This window comes from Hydra viridissima, unplaced genomic scaffold, assembly GCF_058129835.1.
Source record: "Hydra viridissima isolate aposymbiotic clone 2 unplaced genomic scaffold, HvirCarnegie_v1 scaffold_4, whole genome shotgun sequence".
Taxonomy (NCBI): Eukaryota; Metazoa; Cnidaria; class Hydrozoa; order Anthoathecata; family Hydridae; genus Hydra; species Hydra viridissima.
This window is the reverse complement of record NW_028324303.1, coordinates 8573908-8593715: the sequence shown is the minus strand read 5'-3', so window position 1 is coordinate 8593715 and position 19808 is coordinate 8573908. Positions and strand designations below refer to the sequence as shown.

Genomic DNA, 19808 nt, shown 5'->3' with positions numbered 1-19808 from the left:
ATGAGAAGTAGTTACAATTACATGAAGTATTAAAAAAAACTTTTTTTAAAATGTTCAAAAATGAATCGGTATGAGCTGAATTTTAGAAGAAGAAGAAGAGAAAATATGCCAAGTCACATACCAAGGTTTATTATTGACAGAGCTAATCCTTTAGAAGTTTACCACGGTATAGAATTTAAAAGGTGCTACAGATTTTCCAAAAAAAACTTTTTAATATTAGCTAATGACATTGTTAACAACAATTTTAACAATCGAGGGTGCCCTCTTTCAACTGTACAACAACTGGCTATTGCATTTCGGTTTTATGCTACTGGTTCATTCCAAGTGAGTAGATATTCAAGAAACGGTATCAGAAAATGGCACCTTCTTATTGTAGATTTTACATTACGTTTTTAAATAACAACATTTTATACCAACAAATGATTATAACAATAAATAAACTCTTTTAGAGAATAATAGGAGATTTGGAAGAGCTGAAACTCAACTGTTTGTCCAGTGGTTTAGAACATTTCAATTCGAATGGCTAACAAAAGATATCAGTACATAAAGTTTCCAACAGAAGCTGATTTTTTGATAATTTAGCAAAAGTGCTTATAAGTTTTCATGGATATCTGATTTTGCTATTTCATACAAACTTCAAACTTTTCTTAGATAAAGAAAATATTTATATTTATCAACCATTATTTAGATTTTACCAAATTCAAGGATTCCCAGGATGTATAGAAGCAATTAATGAACACATATTCCTATAATAATTCCTTGTGGAGAAAGCGCAGAAATTTATCGAAACAAAAAGGGATTTTTTTTTTGAATTGCCAGGTCATTGCAGGTGCTTCATATGAAATTTTATCTGCATGTGTTCAATGGCCTGGAATTGTTCAGGATTCATTTGTTTTTGCTAACTCAGCTATTAAACAAGTTTTAGAAGCTCGCCAACATGTTCATGTTTCAGGTGATTCTGGCTATCCTTATAAACAATATTTAATGACACCTTTTTCTAACCCAAAAATGAAAATGAAATCAGATACAATTACAACTTGAGAAGTACACACATGTTGAATGTTGTTGTTGAATATTGTTTTGGTATATCAAAAAAAAAACAATACCCTTGTCTTAACATTCCCTTAGGAACAAAACTGCAAAATTCCATAGCTATAATAATATCCTGTTTTGTGCTTCACAACATTGCCCTTCTACAAAATGATTATTGTGGAGGCAATGAAATACAAAATAGCAATGAAGAATGTGGTGCTAAAGCATTCACTAAAGATATTTTTGCAGAAACAAAGCAAAAGTCAAATTTCAGACTTATTTTTTTTAAAAAAAAATTGTGTCTGATAATGGATAAAGGGTCTAATAACAAAAACATTATTTTCAAATATTTATACTACATATTATTTCAAAAGAATTACATTTTATATTTCAAAATAGTATTATATATGAAAAAAACAATTTCACTAAAAAATAAAGTGATAAATTCAAACATTCCAAAAACAATTTGGATCTGATATTGTTAGAAAATAATAATCCTCACATAGAATAATTCTGTTGTGTTGCTTTTTTAAAACTTTGTGAAAATTTTAACTGTGAAAATTTTCACAAAGTTTTGTTTGTATTGTTGCTTTTTCTGGAGAAAGTTTTTTTTTATATCATGTATTTCTATTTGTTTTTGCATTAGTTCTTTATCAAGATCATGAATTTCATTATATTGCTTTTTTGTATTTTTTTTTATTAAGAGATTTTTGTTTAACGTTAAACTTTGTTCTTTTTCATGTGTTAATGAGCAAGATGCTATCAATGGTTTTTAAAAGTTTTCTTTTCTGTTTCTATAAGTGGCCCAATAATTTCAGAAGACCTGTCTCCATATGTGATCTCTATTGACTTACATATGTAAATGGTATACTTACATATGTAAATGGTATACTTACATATGTTAATGGTATATATATGTGTAGGTATATATATATATATATATATATATATATATATATATATATATATATATATATATATATATATATATATATATATATATATATATATATACACACACACACACATAGTATTATGTAGTATTAGTATTGAGAAAACTAATTTTGTTTAAAGTAATTTTCTCAGTATTTTTTAAAAAAAAAAACATTATTTTCATTAAAGTATTAGTAAAAAGATAAATAAAAATACATTGTAGTATAGTATCATCCCCAAAAAGCGTCAAAATAAGATTCTGCATTTTCTAGAACATTTCCATGTATTTTAATTCAAATGGAATCTGTTAAAATGGAGAAATCAAGAGAAATTGTCTTGATCACTTAAGTGGTACATATGACCAACCGTTGTTTACCAACAACTTAGGATTTGGAACTGAAAGTGCCAAGATGAATTTGTTTTTCTGATGAAAAATACATAGCAAGAACTTTTTTTTTTTTTACTGTTATTAACTTTTTATTTAATCGTATACTATACAAATATCATTACACGGAATTTGTTTCAGTAAAAGGTTTTTCCCGTAAAAAAAATCCATTACCGCTATTGGTTGCGAAGTGCATTTTCCGATAAACGCCCTAAATTCAACGCCTCGACTATTTTTCAAGTTCGACTTTCTCAAGCACGAACTTGAAATTTTCAAGTCTCGTTTACGCATTCGCTCAAGTCAATTTTTCAAGTCTGACTTGACAAAGTCGAACTTGAGATTTCAAGTCGAACTTGACTCAAGTTCGGTTCTTGCATTCCACCCTAAGAGTAGTCCATAATTTACGTCAACCAACTTTGACCAATTTTACCCCCATCGTAATGCTTTTGTAACAAGATCCGTAGTTTAAAAACGACCCTTTCTGTGAATTAAAATGTTAGAGACAAATACGACTAAATAGACGTAAAATACGACTAGGTAAGTTTTTAAACTTTAGCCCCCCCCCTGGTAAGTGACCAAACCCGCCCCTGGGTGAATGTTGCTATAGAAATGGCTAATTGAATAATCCTGATAATGTGGAAAATATTTAGTCATTTTACTTACCTCAACTTGATTTTCTAAAGAAAGGGAAAAAGGAATTGGTAAGCATTTTTTAAAATGTGGCATTGACAACAAGATAATGTTAAGTTCTGTTTTTTATAGAATTATTGTTCTGCTTTAAAGTGGTACTGGGCTATAAAAACTAAAACTGTTAATCCTTTGATTTTCAGTGTAATATTTGACTAAATACATGTACAATGAAAAAACTTTCAGCGTAAATAAATAAAAAACTATTAATGTGGCCATAAAAATGCAGAGTCAGCAATTAATATGCAATTTTAACTGCATTTTTAAACAATAGTTTCTTCTTTATTAGTCATAGTTTGAGTCTAAATTTTTGCAAAAAGGTTATAATGCTGATAAAGGGATTTGATCGGAATCACCATCATGTCAATTTATAGATGCAAAATGGTGGCATTTTCAATAAATGTTTTTAATTTTATGGTAAAATCTGTGCTGTCAATATCATTATCTTAAGAATAGCAAACTGTAAAAACCTTGTTTTGGTCAAACCCCTCAAAAGTAACCTGATAACCAGTGTGCAAATATTTTAGGTATAATCTCCAAGTAGTTAATAAGATATCCTTGTTCAAAGTTGAAAAACTCAGAAAACATGAAAACAAAATAAAATCTCTCTGAAACATTCAAGGCACATGTGAGTTATCACAAAAACATTTTCTTATGACTGAAATTTTTGCTCATTTTTTTACTATGAAACATATAAACATTATACATTTTTGAAATCTACAATAATTATATTATTCAAATTTATAAAGTAAAAAAATATCTTATAGGCTAGTACCACCTTAAGCATTTTATATGTTATATCTGGATTATTCCTGACTAATGTTTCCTCGTGGAAACTACTATTTTAACTAATCTTAATTTAAAAGTAATTATAATACTTCTATAGACAAAACAATGTAATAGAGCTTGAACCTACGCTGAAGAAAACTGAGGACCATGCACACAACAGATTAAAGCTATATTGCAAAAACTAAAAGTTCAGTGACAAGCATACCATGGAAAAAGTTTTATTGGAAATTATGTACATAAAATGCTTCAGATTCCATTTCTTTTATAAATGAATTTATTACAATTCTGAAACATTATTGTTAATAACAATAATAACAAGTAATATAAAATCATGCAATATATCTTTTAAAGAGACATTTTTCTTTTTTAGAAAAACTCTATGCTAAAGTTATGTAATTCTATTCCAAAACTTGTTTATGATGAAGGATTCTCTGGGACAAGTCTGCACAAGAAAGCAGTCGAAATCATTACAAAACATAAACTATACTTTTATAAATTTTCTGCATGCTATAGCATATTCTACTCAAAAAATACAATGACAATAGAAATTTTAAATGAACTTAATAAGTTTTATTTGATTTTTTTCTTTTTCTTTCTGTTTATAATGAGTTTTTTAAAGCGCTTTGGAATTTTATTGTGCTTATAGTTATTGAGGTTGAAGAGTATACTGAAACTACAACAATGATTAGTAAGATAATTTTGTTGATTTATGATGATTTAGCTTATAAAGCTGGGATTAAAAGTACAACATGGTTCATGTTGCTATCATTTTTTCTTTAGAAAAAAATATTGTTGAACTGATGCATTTTTATTGCACAACTTGGCCTAAGGCTTTTGTGCCTCCGAAGTTACACATGCTGGAAAATCCGGCTATTCCATTTTTGAAAAAATGGGCGCTGGTTTTGGATTTTTTGGAGAAAAAGGTGGAGAATCAATTTATCTTGAGTTCAACAATTTAAAGCGTATTTATCAGTCTATCCTTTACCTAACAAAGTGGTTAAAAAGCATCTTAAAATTTCATCAGAAAACTAATCCTAAAAGTAGGGTCTTAATTCCAGAATCACGAAAAAGAAAGAGAAAAAACGAAAATTGTTACAGATAAAAACACTTTTGGCAACAGCATTTTACATTTCTTAATAATATATAGTTCCTTTTTTTCTTTTATTTGTCTCTACTAAAGGCAAATAAAATGTATTTATAATGGTCAATAAGGTAATGCAGAAAAGCGCCTTTTTGTCCATTAAAAAAATTGAATGCTAAGAACAGCCATAAGAAATAAATAGAAGAAGGTCTTCTCAAACTTTTTCAAGAAATTTGGTTAGATTTCCACGATTAAAAACCTAGAACGTAGGGTCCAAAAATTTAAACAAATTATGTGTAGTTAACCAGTCATCTCACTCAACAACAAATATTAACGAACGTTTAGATGTTTCTTCTCTTGTTTTAAGTGTTTTAGTACACAACCGGGTTATCGTTAAACTAATTTGAAATAAAACAGCAACAAAAAAACTTATTATATTGGAGAATATGCAATTACTTGGTTTCCAGAGAAAAATTGTTTTCGTTGCTAAGGGCCATAACCATTTTGAAAGCGTTGATTTTTTTCCGTAAAATTTGCGCATGCGTACAGTAACAGCGCTTCCAAACGACCGTGGCTACAATAAATCGCGGTTAGGGATAATCGAATTTTCCAACATTTTCCGACACACATACTGGTTCAATCTTCCATATATTTTATTACAGCTAACGCCTAAGCCACTGTGAACCAAAGAGACCGCCAGGTTTTATGTCGTGGCACTCAAACCAAATCCTTACTATGTAATAGTATTATCCATATTGTTTCAAAAAAAATTATTTCTGAAATCAAAATGCGTTGCTATCATACAATTTTAGATATAACTATATTCTAAAATTGTAATAAAATTTTTTAATTTTTTGCCGAATCTCAAACTTAAAAAATTGAATAAAAATTTTTTTTATCACTGGAAACCACTAAAAAAAAATTTTATAAAGGAGGTTTCTTAATTTATTTCATAACATTTATTTTTTAGTATAATGCATCCAACTTTATGCATCTTTAATAATTATATAATAAAAACTTTAATAAAAAATAAATTAAATGTTTTAATTTTTATTTTAACTAAAAGATTCAACTAATGCACTTATTACATAAAACTTTACCTAATTTACCCCCTATTTTAACTAAACTAATATATTTCATAAAGGAGAAAATAGTTCAGTTCGGTAGTTAAATACTTTTAAATTTCGAAAGGTTCAATCGCTTAATCTTATTGCTATAAGTATTTTTTTTGAATAACTATGAATTCTACTTGTTGTTGCTGCTGGGAAAAGTATAGCGAAAGATCTACATCATTAAAAAAGATGAATAAAAACTTAGAGGAACAAATTCAGCTGTTTATCTTTCCAGGATATTCGATGAAAAACGAATGCTATCCATCAGTTGTTTGTTCTGGGTGCAGAAGAAATCTTTATAGACTTAAAAAGGGAGATTCGCCTCGTGATGAATGGGGAGCTAAAGTAGCCAAGGTATATTTAATGATTTTTATGTCCTAATTTTTATTATTCTTACTTTCTTTTTCATAAAAGTTCCTTTATTTAGGTTGAGTGGAAAACTCTTTTGAGAAGTTCTTCCAGTGCCAATGCCACTCTTCAAGATGAGACAATCAATTTACCTAAATCTGAATCAAGCTTATGTTCTTTTTGCTATATATATCTTGCACCTGGTTATCCTCATAACTGTAAACCCACCAGTGCAGTGACTAATATTATTTCATTAGCATTCCTACTAGGTTCTCTTCAAGCTGAGCAGGTAAAAAAAAAGTTTTTGGTGATAGTACATAAGTATTAACTACAAAAGTTATATTTTAGTACAAATTATATTTAGGTTGTTTCTGGAATCATAAAAAGTAAAATGGCTTCAGAAAATTTGATTGATGGATCTACTTTTTGTTTATCTACAGGAGGAAATCCTCTTAAAGTCACAATTGGCACACCAGAAAATAAAGCAAAAAGAAGTTCTATCCAGCAGCTTTCCCTTGAAATAGTCAAGCAATTACAGGTTGTACTAAAGCTATCAAATAGAAAAACAAAAGAGATGGTTGCTACTCTACGCAAAGGTTTAGGAAGTAAACTATCCATAGAGCCTAATATTTTTGGTCGTCTTTCTGAATTAGAAGATTATATTTCTAATTACTACTATGTACAGAAGTGTGCATTTGTTGACAGTATAGGACATGTAACTTTAAGAGATCTTGTTTATGTTCAAAATACATCAGATTTTGTGCTAGAGTTGTTAAAATTACGTGGTTTAGATCCAACTTCAGCCTTTATAAGAATTTCATTGGATGGCAGTGGTTCATTTTTTAAAGTGATTATCAATATCTTTGATTGTCATAAGAATAATGATGATTCAGATGAGTTTTTGAATAGTGGTGTACAACGATCACAATTTCTAGCTATTGTTGAAGATATTCCTGAATCTAATTATAATTTGAGGCAAATTATAGAAAAGTTAAATTTGCAATGTGTCAATTTTTATGTTGCTTTTGACCTAAAATGTGGAAATGCATTATTTGGCTTATCTGGGCATTCTGGGAAAAGAGCTTGTTTATGGTGTGAGGGAATATCCACATTAGATTCAGGGAAAAAACGAACTCTCGGCAGTATTGATTATTGGTACAATAAGTATTTAGGAAATAAATCAGTTAAATCATCCATGAAAGACTTCATGAACTGCATTAATCCTCGAATTTTGTATATTGATCTAGATCCAGATACATTAATTGAGCAACTAGTCCCTCCACCTGAACTTCATTTATTAATTGGTTTTGTTTCACTGCTAGGAAATTTTTTTTTGGATGTCTGGCCAGGATTTGATGATTGGCTAAAGTCGAAAAATGTCATTCAGAGAGGCTATCAAGGTAGAGGCTGGGACGGAAATAATTCAAACAAAATATTAGAAAACTTAGATTCCCTTGAAATAAAAATGTTAGAGTCATTTACATGTTTGGTTCCAATTGTTCAGTGTTTAAAAGATTAATCATATTAATCATAAGTGTATTAAATTTCAAGTAACAGGTAGGTTATCATCAGCATACGGCTTCAATACGTTTTCTAGTATATCTTTATATTTGTATTGATCCAAATTTGCGTCAATTTTGACCAACTGACCGATATTGTTAAAAGTATGAGTTTTTCAATAAAATTCTTAAGTGAGTACTGGAACAAAGCATTGTAATATTATTTGTAAAGTACATTTAATTTTCTTGTACTAACTGAAAATGGGGCGAAACTAACATTGCTCTGTAGAAAAAGAAAAGTAATTTTATATATGTTATCGGAATATACTAAAAATATGTATATTCATGTCTGTGTGTACATTTATTTAAGCATCTAAATGGATGTATATAAATTCATATTAATCATAAGTGTATACATATATTGGCATGAATGTACTGTTACAGATATTTATAACTGTGCTGTTGTAGATGTTATTTATGTATGAAATTAAATAAAAACATTTATGCTTATTTTTTTCAGAGTACAATTTCCATATTAAAAAAATTAAACAATTTGATGTAACAGATACAAACAAAAATTTAATAATATTAAAAAAAAAAAACGACTTAATTTTATAAATGGGCCAAAACCCCCTCAGGCTTACCCTTTTGCCCCGTTTTTGACCTTTAGCACTTTGTCCAGATTTTAAAAACTAACTTTTCGAAACCTACAGGACAAATACTTTAATGTTTAAAAGGTTTTACATGAGTGCCACGACATAAAACCTGGCGGTCTTTCTGGTTCACAGTGAAGCCTGATATGCATCTCCATATACCGACAGAGCCACTACCTTTTTGAATACGGCTGTGTATGTGTTGCTTCAAATATTTTTCCGTAATTTTGCGACAAACAAATCTCTTGTTTTTTCTGTTAATTTCCATTGTTCTGCTGAATAATTTAAAAGCTCTTTGCACCATTTTTTTCGTTTTTGACGATCGATTAATGTCAACATAGGCTTTCTTACAGCATGAAACAAATTTAATTCCTTTTTGCGTAATAGCTAATTGTTATTTGTCAAAAATTATGCGTTTTAAATTTGAAAGTATACATATTTAGCACTTAGCTCAGACTTTTCTGACAACATATATTGTGTTTACTAATGCATATGACTGATTAAATGTAAAAAAATCAAAAGTGGGGAGAGTTTCAGCCTGGCAGTCAATTTGGAGAACAGTGTTGCTTCACTTTTTCTTACAGAATTTTTGTGATGTTAGACATCTACTTAATCCTAATATAATTAGCACAGAAACGTTTAACGTTTAATGTTTAACGTCGTTTCGTCATTAGTTACTAGGCTTTGAAAAAGCGCGTTCTCTAAATGCACGCGGCCATTAGAGAAAGATCTCTTGAGCGAGTTAAAACTTTTTTCCTCCTGGAATTTAATTATTAGTTTAGATCAGTGGCGTATCTAGGGTAGGGCAGGCAGGGCACGTGCCATGGGCGCCAACCTAAAAGGGGCGCAAAAGAGGCTAAGCATAAAGCGAGAGTATACCGAAGAAATTGATTTTGACAGTGTTATTAAGAAATTTGCAGCAATTAAAGCTAGAAAAAAAAGTTGTAATATATGTTACATAAACAAATTGTTTATTTATAATGAATAATGAAGTTTTATTAAAAGTTTGTGTCATCATTTATTAAAAAGTTGAAGCTTATGTGGGGGAGGAGGGGCGCGAGATCGGTTTTGCCCAGGGCGCTATTTACCCTAGGTACGCCACTGGTTTAGATATATTACATAAAGAATCATATTAAGATAAATGATAATCGTTAAGATCATATTATAATTGAAGTAAGTATATAAAATAGTTATATATACATTTTTATTAGCTAAAGTAGAAAGGATTTAAATTTTTATCAGAAAAAGTAGAAGGATTTTAATCTTTTAAATCGTTTGTATTTTGTTTGTTTTAGCTTTTCTTTCAGCATTTTTATTTTTGTTATTTTAATTTTTAGAAAGAAAATAAGGGTATGGATATTATTTAAAGTTACACTAATGCTACTTCCATAAAATGGTTATTACTACTTTGAAATTTCTGTGATGCTTTTAATTATTTTTGTTCTTTTTTAGAAAATTTAGAAAAATAAATTAAAATTTTGTGCCAACACTGACATGCATGTCACATGTTATTGTATGTAAAGGTTAAATTTTGTTATGAGGATTACAGTTCTTATGAAAAAAAAAGAAGGTAAATAGTATTGTTTGTAAATATATATTTTGTTTACTTTGAATCTTTTAAAATTTTATGGCGTTATTTTTAAAATTTTTGTTTGCACACATTGTTTGCATATATGCTTTTTTGATATGTATGTATATGTTGAAAGAAGTGCCTTATAGTTGTTTTATCAATATGTTTTTACAACAATGTAAAGTGTTTTTTTATTGTTCGTGTATGTGTTAATATGTGTTATATAATTGTTTTAAAATTGTGTTGAAATATGTATATAAGGTATATATATAACCTTATATACTTATTTAAACACATTTATTGTGTTTATAGTTGGTACATGTGTTTACATTATGCTGTTTCTGTGTTTTCAAAGTGCTGTCACTTGGTAAACGTGTAGAGCAAGATTTGTCAACTTTGCCTGCCAAGTGATGTACTTTTAACAGAGGGTTATACGATAGTTTTTAGTGTCAAACTATTACTGCTTTAGGTCTTGCTGTTTTCAAGCCTTTATTGTTAAAGATTATTCTAAAAATACCTAATGTATTTTAATAACATTTTGTGTAATGTTGTTACTTATGTTTTGTTATATATGAATATTATCTTACTTAAGTTATATTATATACATATATTAACTTATGGTGTGTATTGTTGCTCTGATGTTTTTTTGTTATCTTTTGAGTTAATAGACATTTGGCTTAACTTCATGTTTGTGTCTGTTATTAAAAATGTTAAATAGGTAACTTTGTTAAAAATCACTGCTTTTAATCATTTACTAAAAGCCAATACAAATTATTTTGCTATATATACAATTTGTTTTATCTCAATTTGATTTTTGTCTTTAGCGCTGTTTACTACATGATTTTGCTATAAATATTCTGGAATCATGATGTTCCAGCATAAATTGCTATAATCGCTATCAGTCTCCCTTCACATAATGAAGTTGCAGTTGTATTTGTTGGTGTACTACCTGTTTCCAGGGAAGATGTTATTTACCCAAGAGGTCATCCTCTTAAAACTCTATCAAGTATGTCTGCCAACTTAGATCCTATGGTTTATCCTCTATTTTTTCCAAGGGGTGATGCTGGTTGGCATAATCAATTGGTTCACAACCCTGAACGTGCTACATTGGTTAGAAATCATGTTACATTTTCTCAGTATTACAATATAAACTTTCAGTTAGACAATTTTTTTCTTCACTCTTTTATGGCAAAAAACTGTTTCAACAATATGCTATTGATGCGTATGTTAAAATCAAAGGCCAGCACCTTGCTTTAATCAGAAATAACCAAAACAAACTGAGAAGCAACCAGTATAATGTCTTACATGAGCATGTAAAGAATTAAATGCAATTGATAGGTTGTTAAAAGATATTTGCAACAACAACTTTCCTTTCTGAGGAAAAATCATTCTTTTTGGTGGTGACTTTACGCAAATTCTGCCTGTTGTGAAAAGAGGACAACCAGCTGAGATAGTAGGATTGTGTATAAAATGTTTTTTGCATTGGCAATGTGTGCAGAAGTTTGCATGAACTGAAAATATGAGAGTACAAGATGGGGAAGGTGAATTTTCCCAATGGCTACTAAAACTTGGGAATGGAACAATACCTGTCAAAGAGGAGGATCCTTAAAAAAGATGCATTAAAATACCAAATCAGTGCATTATTAGAGAAAATAAATCGATTGTTGAAAAGATTTTTGGAGATGCTGATCAAAATGATTATTCTAAATGCGTGATTTTAATACCAACTAATGTTGATTCATTATCAATGAAGAAGTGCTTGAATGTCTGCCGGGTAAGGTCAAAATTTATGTAAGTGCTGATCAAATTGATACTGATGACCTTAATGAAAGAAATGACTTTCCTTTTGAGTGTTTGAACAGCTTAACTCCATCAGGTATGCCACATTGTTTAAAATTGAAAATTGGTTGTGTAATAATGCTACTTAGACATTTAGATCTCAAAGCTGGGTTATGCAATGGTACTCGAATAAAAGTTTGTGCTCTTCAAAATAATTATATTGATGCAGAGGTTTTGACAGGTGTTTCTGGTGGTAAACAGGTTTTTGTTCCTCAAATTCAGTTGGCTCCATCAGGTTCTAATTTACCTTTTGTTCTGAAAAGTTGTCAGTTTCCTGTCAGATTGGCTTATTCAATGACAATTAATAAAAGTCAAGGTCAAACATTTAATAGAGTTGGAGTATATCTCAAAAAAAACCATTTTTCTCTCATAGTCAAGAATGTTCAAGAATGAGAGCATTTAATAGTTTGTTTTTTTTTAAATTAATAAACATCTCATTCAAGGTGTGGTAGATGAAAAGTATTACACAAATAATGTTATATTTTTTAATGTTCTTAATTTATAGTCTTAAGATTTTTATTTTGAAAATTTACTGTTTGTAAGTTGTTAGCACATTTTGTTTGTATAAATTTATTTATTATTTTAATATATATATATATTTTTTTATAGTTTTTGATAAATATATCTGTCATTTAATATTGTTATAAAATGTGTTTATATGTGTTATATAAAACCATATTCGTTTATAGTTGTATATATGTTTAAATTATATTGTTTCCATATTTTCAAAGTGGTGTGACTTGGGATTATGTTGAGCAAGATTGATAACCTTGCCAGCCAAGCGATGTTTCTGTACTAATTATATTAAGATATATATGTGTGTGTATATATATATATATATATATATATATATATATATATATATATATATATATATATATATATATATATATATATATATATATATATATACGAGGTGTGTTCAAAAAATACCCGGAATTTTCGTTTTTTCGAAAAAGTATTTATTTATTCGTCTACATTAATGTTGTCTCCTTCAAAGTAGTCCCCATTAGATACTATGCACTTGTGCCAGCGCTTCTGCCAATCCTTGAAGCACTTCTCAAACTCGATCTTTGGGATAGCCTTTAGTTCACTCAGCGATGCGCTTTTAACGTCATCTATGCTTATGAAACGACGGCCTTTTAAGTTTTTCTTCATTTTTGGGAATAAGAAAAAGTCACACGGAGCCATATCTGGTGAATATGGAGGTTGGGGCATGACCATGGTATTGTTTTTGGCCAAAAAATTACGAACAAGCAACGACGAGTGAGCAGGTGCATTATCGTGGTGCAAAAGCAATGAATTGTTTTGCCATTAATTAGGGGCGTTTTTTTCGGATTGCTTCACGTAAACGTCGCATAACTTCAAGGTAATACTCCTTATTAACCGTACGACCTTGTGGTAAGAACTCATGATGAACTACGCCATTATAATCGAAGAAAACATTAAGCAAAACCTTAACATTTGATCGAACTTGACGTGCTTTTTTCGGTCTTGGTGATTCAGGGTGCTTCCATTGTGACGATTGTACTTTGGTTTCGACGTCATAAACGTACACCCATGTTTTATCACCAGTTATGACCCTTTCAAGCAAACTTGGATCGTCATTGACGTCATTTAGTAGCTCCTGAGCGATGTTCATGCGATTGTTTTTTTGGTCGAAATTCAGCAGTTTTGGAATGAATTTTGCTGCCACTCGTTTCATGCCCAAAACATTTGAAAAAATGTTATGACATGAGCCAACTTCATCAGCAACTTCTCTTATTGTGATTCGGCGATCATTCATAACCATTTTTTCCACTTTTTTCACGTTTTCATCGATTATTGACGTGCTGGATCGACCGGAGCGTTTTTCATCTTCAACGTCTTCGCGGCCATCTTGGAAACGCTTAAACCACTCGTAAACACTTGTTTTTTTTCATAGCAGACTCACCATAGGCTTTTTGTAACATTTCACACACTTTGTTACACTTTATTTCATTTTTAACGCAAAATTTAATACAAATTCTTTGACTCTTCAATTCTTCCATTTTTTAAACAAGCAAAAATCGCCGAGCTCATAAAAACACGTCGAACCTTAGCGACTACTACAGCCAAAGTAAACAATGAATATAGCTGAGCTTTTTATCATACTTTAGGGGCATGTATACCAACACAAAAAAAAAAAATGCTGACAATCGGACTCTTTAAACCCGGGAAAATTAAAAATTCCGGGTATTTTTTGAACACACCTCGTATATATATATATATATATTAGCTATGTTAATCCTTTTGTACTTCGAAATAGATTTTATAGTTAAATTTTCGATAAATGTTTATATTAACTGCCATGTCAAAATAGGTTACTATAAATAGGTAAATCGATTTTCGGTTTTTATGTGGTGTTTTTTTTTTTGGTTTTTTTTTTTTTTTTGTTATGGTATTATAATTCCTTTTTTTTTTCTTTAAGATTTTCGATTGACGCATTTATATGATTTATAAAAAAAAACCTGATTACCTTTTATTGTAAATTTTTGTCAGTTAAAATGATATAAATATATGCAATTAGTTCAATTTTTAAAAATCTTCTCTATTTTACTCCTAATTATTTGTTGTACGTAACTTTAGGGATCTTTGGGTTATAATTGTAGTTTTGCGCATTTGTCAAATATCGAGTTACTTAAATTTTATAAGGTGTTAAACTAATTAATTATCTTAGTTTGCATTTGCAACACTTTTGAGTAAAGAAAAAATTGTTGTATATATTAAAAAGAAAAAATTGTTATACATGTAAATCATTGTTTTACATTTTATTATTCTGGTAGAAGGTCTTCATCAAAAACTTTATAACTCTTAATAAAGATAAATCTATTCTCCTTACCACCATTAAGGGAAAAACGGGGAAGGGAGGTCCTTTATTAGTGTCAAATTATTAAAGAGAATTAAATTTCGAGTAACAAAAGGAATTTTTAATAAATGGTAGCAAATAACCGTTTACTAAAAATTATTGAAACAAAGAGGCCATATATAAAAATGGTCAGATAAGTGCCATAAATAGCAATAGTCAAATGGTCAGATATTTTGAATAAATTTATTTAGTTGTGTGCATTTAACGTTTTAAAGACAATTTCCTTTGTTAAAGAAATATGTATCAAGGGGATGCCTAAGAATTATCAATTCATGTAAAATTTACGTTCGCTTTATATTAATCTTATTAATTAAAGTTCACGTTATAAAAATAACACGAATTTAGCTTTACTTTTTCGTCAATTTAAAGCATGAGGAAGTAATATTATTTTGTGTCAGTAACTAAAAACGTATTGTTTTGAACTTAGTAATGTCGAGGAAAATGGTTCTGCCTTACACTGATATGACCTATTTCAGTTGTAAATTACTCAAATGTTAAATAATTGGTAAATTATTTTACCTCAGCATATTTTTTAATTTGAAGGCGTTTTTCTAAAAGGGTAATAGTTATGGTTTTGCAACTTTAAATTGTGGAAAACAGCCACTATAAATTAACAGACCGACCATAACCCGTATTACGGGTTGCTTTTTTGCTAGTCTTAATATTAGGCTGTGACAATTCCCGTTTTCCGGGAAACGAAAGCGGGAATTTCCGGGAACGGGATTCATTTCCCGGACTTGGAAAAAAACGGGAACGGGAATTCCCGTTCCCGTATTTTAAAAAGCGGGAACGGGAAAATCCCGTTCCTGTTCCCGCTTTTCACCTGGAACGTCTAATATTTCCTGGTTTTTTTTCCTGCTTTTTTTTTTCTTTTTTTTTCCTGGTTATATAATTTGTTTGTTTTTTTTGTGGTTTATTTTGGTTTAGGTGTTTGTTTTTTTTTGGATTCTTTTTTATTTTTTTTTTTTATTTTTTAAATTTATTAACTTAACAACATAGAAGACTTTTACAACATAGAAGATTTTTACAACATAGAAGACACACAGGGGAGTTTTAATAAAAGCTATGTACCTAAAAAAAAAAAAGGAAAAAAGGTTAATTCTAACTAATAACTTATATTCAAAGGAAAATAAGGTAATTAACAAGAAAGATACCAAAGATATGAAGAAAGTTAGTAAAGAAAAGACGCAAGTTAGCAAAGAAAAGAAGAAATTAGTAAAGAAAAGAAAAAAGTTAATAAAGAAAAGAAGAAAGTTAGTAAAGAAAAGACGAAAGTTAGTAAAGAAAAGAAGAAGTTAGTAAAGAAAAGAAAAAATTAGTAAAGAAATGAAGAAAGTTAGTAAAGAAAAGACGAAAGTTAGTAAAGAAACGAAGAAAGTTAGTAAAGAAAAGAAGAAAGTTAGTAAAGAAAAGAAGAAAGTTAGTAAAGAAAAGAAGAAGTTAGTAAAGAAAAGACGAAAGTTAGTAAAGAAACGAAGAAAGTTAGTAAAGAAAAGACGAAAGTTAGTAAAGATATGAAGAAAGTTAGTAAAGAAAAGACGCAAGTTAGCAAAGAAAAGAAGAAATTAGTAAAGAAAAGAAAAAAGTTAATAAAGAAAAGAAGAAAGTTAGTAAAGAAAAGACGAAAGTTAGTAAAGAAAAGAAGAAGTTAGTAAAGAAAAGAAAAAATTAGTAAAGAAATGAAGAAAGTTAGTAAAGAAAAGACGAAAGTTAGTAAAGAAACGAAGAAAGTTAGTAAAGAAAAGAAGAAAGTTAGTAAAGAAAAGAAGAAAGTTAGTAAAGAAAAGAAGAAGTTAGTAAAGAAAAGACGAAAGTTAGTAAAGAAACGAAGAAAGTTAGTAAAGAAAAGACGAAAGTTAGTAAAGAAAAGAAGAAAGTTAGTAAAGAAAAGACGCAAGTTAGCAAAGAAAAGAAGAAATTAGTAAAGAAAAGAAAAAAGTTAATAAAGAAAAGAAGAAAGTTAGTAAAGAAAAGACGAAAGTTAGTAAAGAAAAGAAGAAGTTAGTAAAGAAAAGAAAAAATTAGTAAAGAAATGAAGAAAGTTAGTAAAGAAAAGACGAAAGTTAGTAAAGAAAAGAAGAAATTAGTAAAGAAAAGAAGAAAGTTAGTAAAGAAACGAAGAAAGTTAGTAAAGAAAAGAAGAAAGTTAGTAAAGAAAAGAAGAAAGTTAGTAAAGAAAAGAAGAAGTTAGTAAAGAAAAGACGAAAGTTAGTAAAGAAACGAAGAAAGTTAGTAAAGAAAAGAAGAAAGTTAGTAAAGAAAAGACGAAAGTTAGTAAAGAAAAGAAGAAGTTAGTAAAGAAAAGAAGAAAGTTAGTAAAGAAAAGAAGAAATTAGTAAAGAAAAGAAAAAATTAGTAAAGAAAAGAAGAAAGTTAGTAAAGAAACGAAGAAAGTTAGTAAAGAAAAGAAGAAAGTTAGTAAAGAAAAGAAGAAAGTTAGTAAGGAAAAGAAGAAAGTTAGCAAAGAAAAGAAGAAAGTTAGCAAAGAAACGAAGACAGTAAACTACTTAAAAAAATTATAATTAGGTCTTAAACCTAATTATAATTTTAAATTATTATAATATTTATATATATTTACCTTATAGTTATAGTAGTTTGTTCCTAGTATTAGTACCAAATTTATAACATAAATCTTAAAATCTTAAAATAAACGGGAATATATGCGCGCAAATCATAAAATAGCGGGAATCCCGTAAAAAAGCGGGAAACTTGGTAAAATGCGGGAAACTTGTAAAAATACGGCTTTTCCCGTATTTCTTATATTATATTATAATATATAAATATATATATTATAATATATAAATATATAAATATGTATATATATAATATATAAATATATATATTATATATATAATATATATATAATATATATATATTATATCATAATATATAAATATATATATATTATATATTATAATATAATAATTACGGGAAAACCCCGTAACATCGAATGACGTACGGGAACAGGAACGGGAATTTCCTGTTCCCGTATTTTATTTATTACGGGAACAGGATCCCGTTCCCGTATTTTAAATACCAAAAGCAGGAACAGGATCCCGCTCCCGTAGTTCCCGTAAATACGGGAACTTGGCGCACTCTACTTAATATAATTAGTACAGAAACGTTTAACGTTTAATGTTTAACGTCGTTTCGTCATTAGTTATTAGGCTTTAAAAGAGCGCGTTCTCAAAATGCACGCGGCCATTGGAGAAAGATCCATGAAGCGAGTTAAAACTTTTTTTTCTTTTGGAATTTAATTATTAGTTTAGATTTGTAATTTAATTATTAGTTTAGATATATTATATAAAGAATCATATTAAGATAAATAATCATCGTTAAGATCATCTTATAATTGAAGTAAGTATATGAAATAGTTATATATACATTTTTATTAGATAAAGTAGAAAGGATTTAAATTTTTATTAGATAAAGTAGAAAGGATTTAAAGTAGAAAGGATTTTAATTTTTTAAATCGTTTATATTTTGTTTGTTTTAGTTTTTCTTTTTGCAGTTATGTTTATTATCTTATTTTTTAGATGGAAAATAGGAGTATGGATGTTATTTAAAGTTATACTAATTAAGATGCTATTTCTATAAAATGGTTAATACTACATTGAAATTTCTGTGATGCTATTAACTATTTTTGTTCTTTTTTAGAAAATTTAGAAAAATAAATTAAAATTTTGTGCCAACACTGACATGCATATCACATGTTATTGTATGTAAAGGTTAAATTTTGTTATGAGGATTACAGTTCTTATAAAAAAAAAAAAAAAGAAGGTAAAGAGTATTGTTTGTAAATATATATTTTGTATCTTTTTAAATTTCCTTGCGTCATTTTTAAAATTTTTGTTTGTACACTCTTAGTGTTTGCATATATGCTTTTTTGATATGTATGTGGTAATAAGTGCTTTATAGTTGTTTTATAAATGTGTTTTTACAATAATGTAAAGTGTTTTTTTATTGTTTGTGTATGTGTTAATATGTGTTTTATAATTGTTTTAAAAATGTGTTTAAATATGTATAAAATGTATATATTTAACCTTATATACATATTTAAACACATTTATTGTTTATAGTTGGTACATATGTTTATATTATGTTGTTTCCATGTTTTCAAAGTGCTGTAATGTAAACATCTACCTGAAAATCAATTATTGTATTTTAGAGAAGGAGCAGAACAAATGGCTTTAGATCATGCAGCTCAACGTGATACGCATCTAATGGCATGTTTTAAGTTGAATACTGAAAATGAAAGAGCACATTGCTATTCTTATGTAGACATTCCTTATCACTTTATATTTGATGATAAACATTGTAAATGGAAGGTTAGACAAAGGGGTGGTAATAAGGTGATAGTAAGAATGTATAAAGATGATCCAACTGGAGAATTGTTTTTTCTTATACTGTTACTAAGCAAAAGGAACAACATCTTGGGAGGATGTGCATACTGTTAATGGTATTGTCCTTGAAGCGTTTCGTGAAGCATGTGTTTTGAAAGGTTTGTTGCAAGATGACACTGAATGGCAGAATACTCTTTCTGAGGCGATTTTAACACGTATGCCAAAGCAAATTAGACAGTTGTTTTCAATTATTTTGACCTTTTGTGAATCTGACAATCCTTTACATCTCTGGAATACATGCAAAGCTTTTATGATGGAAGATTTCATTCACCGCTCAATCCCACTTCTAATAGCTGAGCGAGCTACTCTTCATCAAATTGAAAAGATTATTAATCAAAGTGGTAAAATGCTGGCTGATTACAATCTGCCTGTTATTGATGAGTTTATAGGCTTAAATCTAGAAAGTTTTGATGAAAATGTTCAACAACTGAAATAGTAGAATTGTGTATAAACACAACCAGCTGAAATAGTAGAATTGTGTATAAACACAACCAGCTGAAATAGTAGAATTGTGTGTAAAATGTTCTTTGCATTGGCAACGGGTGCAGAAGTTTGCATTAGCTGAAAATATGAGAGTACAAGATGGGGAA

At 28.8% G+C, this 19808-nt stretch overlaps 2 protein-coding genes across 5 annotated transcripts; both read left to right on the top strand.

The window, feature by feature from the left end:
• Positions 1–6019: 6019 nt before the first annotated feature.
• LOC145187121 (uncharacterized) lies at positions 6020–8366 on the top strand. Its single transcript, XM_090086155.1, has 3 exons — positions 6020–6373; positions 6447–6656; positions 6732–8366. The coding sequence occupies exons 1-3, from the start codon at positions 6146–6148 to the stop codon at positions 7884–7886; spliced, it is 1593 nt and encodes a 530-aa protein (XP_089942281.1). The 5' UTR covers positions 6020–6145; the 3' UTR covers positions 7887–8366.
• A 1275-nt stretch (positions 8367–9641) lies between these two features.
• LOC149889714 (ATP-dependent DNA helicase PIF1-like) lies at positions 9642–12740 on the top strand. Of its 4 annotated transcripts, none has more exons than XR_016452120.1 (3): positions 9642–9692; positions 9857–10089; positions 10402–10904. XR_016452120.1 is itself a non-coding variant. In XM_090086195.1 (3 exons), the coding sequence occupies exon 3, from the start codon at positions 11968–11970 to the stop codon at positions 12319–12321; it is 354 nt and encodes a 117-aa protein (XP_089942321.1). In that variant the 5' UTR covers positions 9669–9692; positions 9972–10089; positions 10914–11967; the 3' UTR covers positions 12322–12740. The 4 variants fall into 4 exon arrangements, 3 of the variants coding, with proteins under 3 accessions (XP_089942321.1, XP_089942319.1, XP_089942318.1); XM_090086195.1 differs by lacking the exon at positions 10402–10904 and adding an exon at positions 10914–12740 and having other exon boundaries at positions 9669–9692; positions 9972–10089; XM_090086193.1 differs by lacking the exon at positions 9642–9692 and adding an exon at positions 10914–12740 and having other exon boundaries at positions 9858–10089; positions 10445–10807.
• The last annotated feature ends 7068 nt before the right edge of the window (positions 12741–19808 follow it).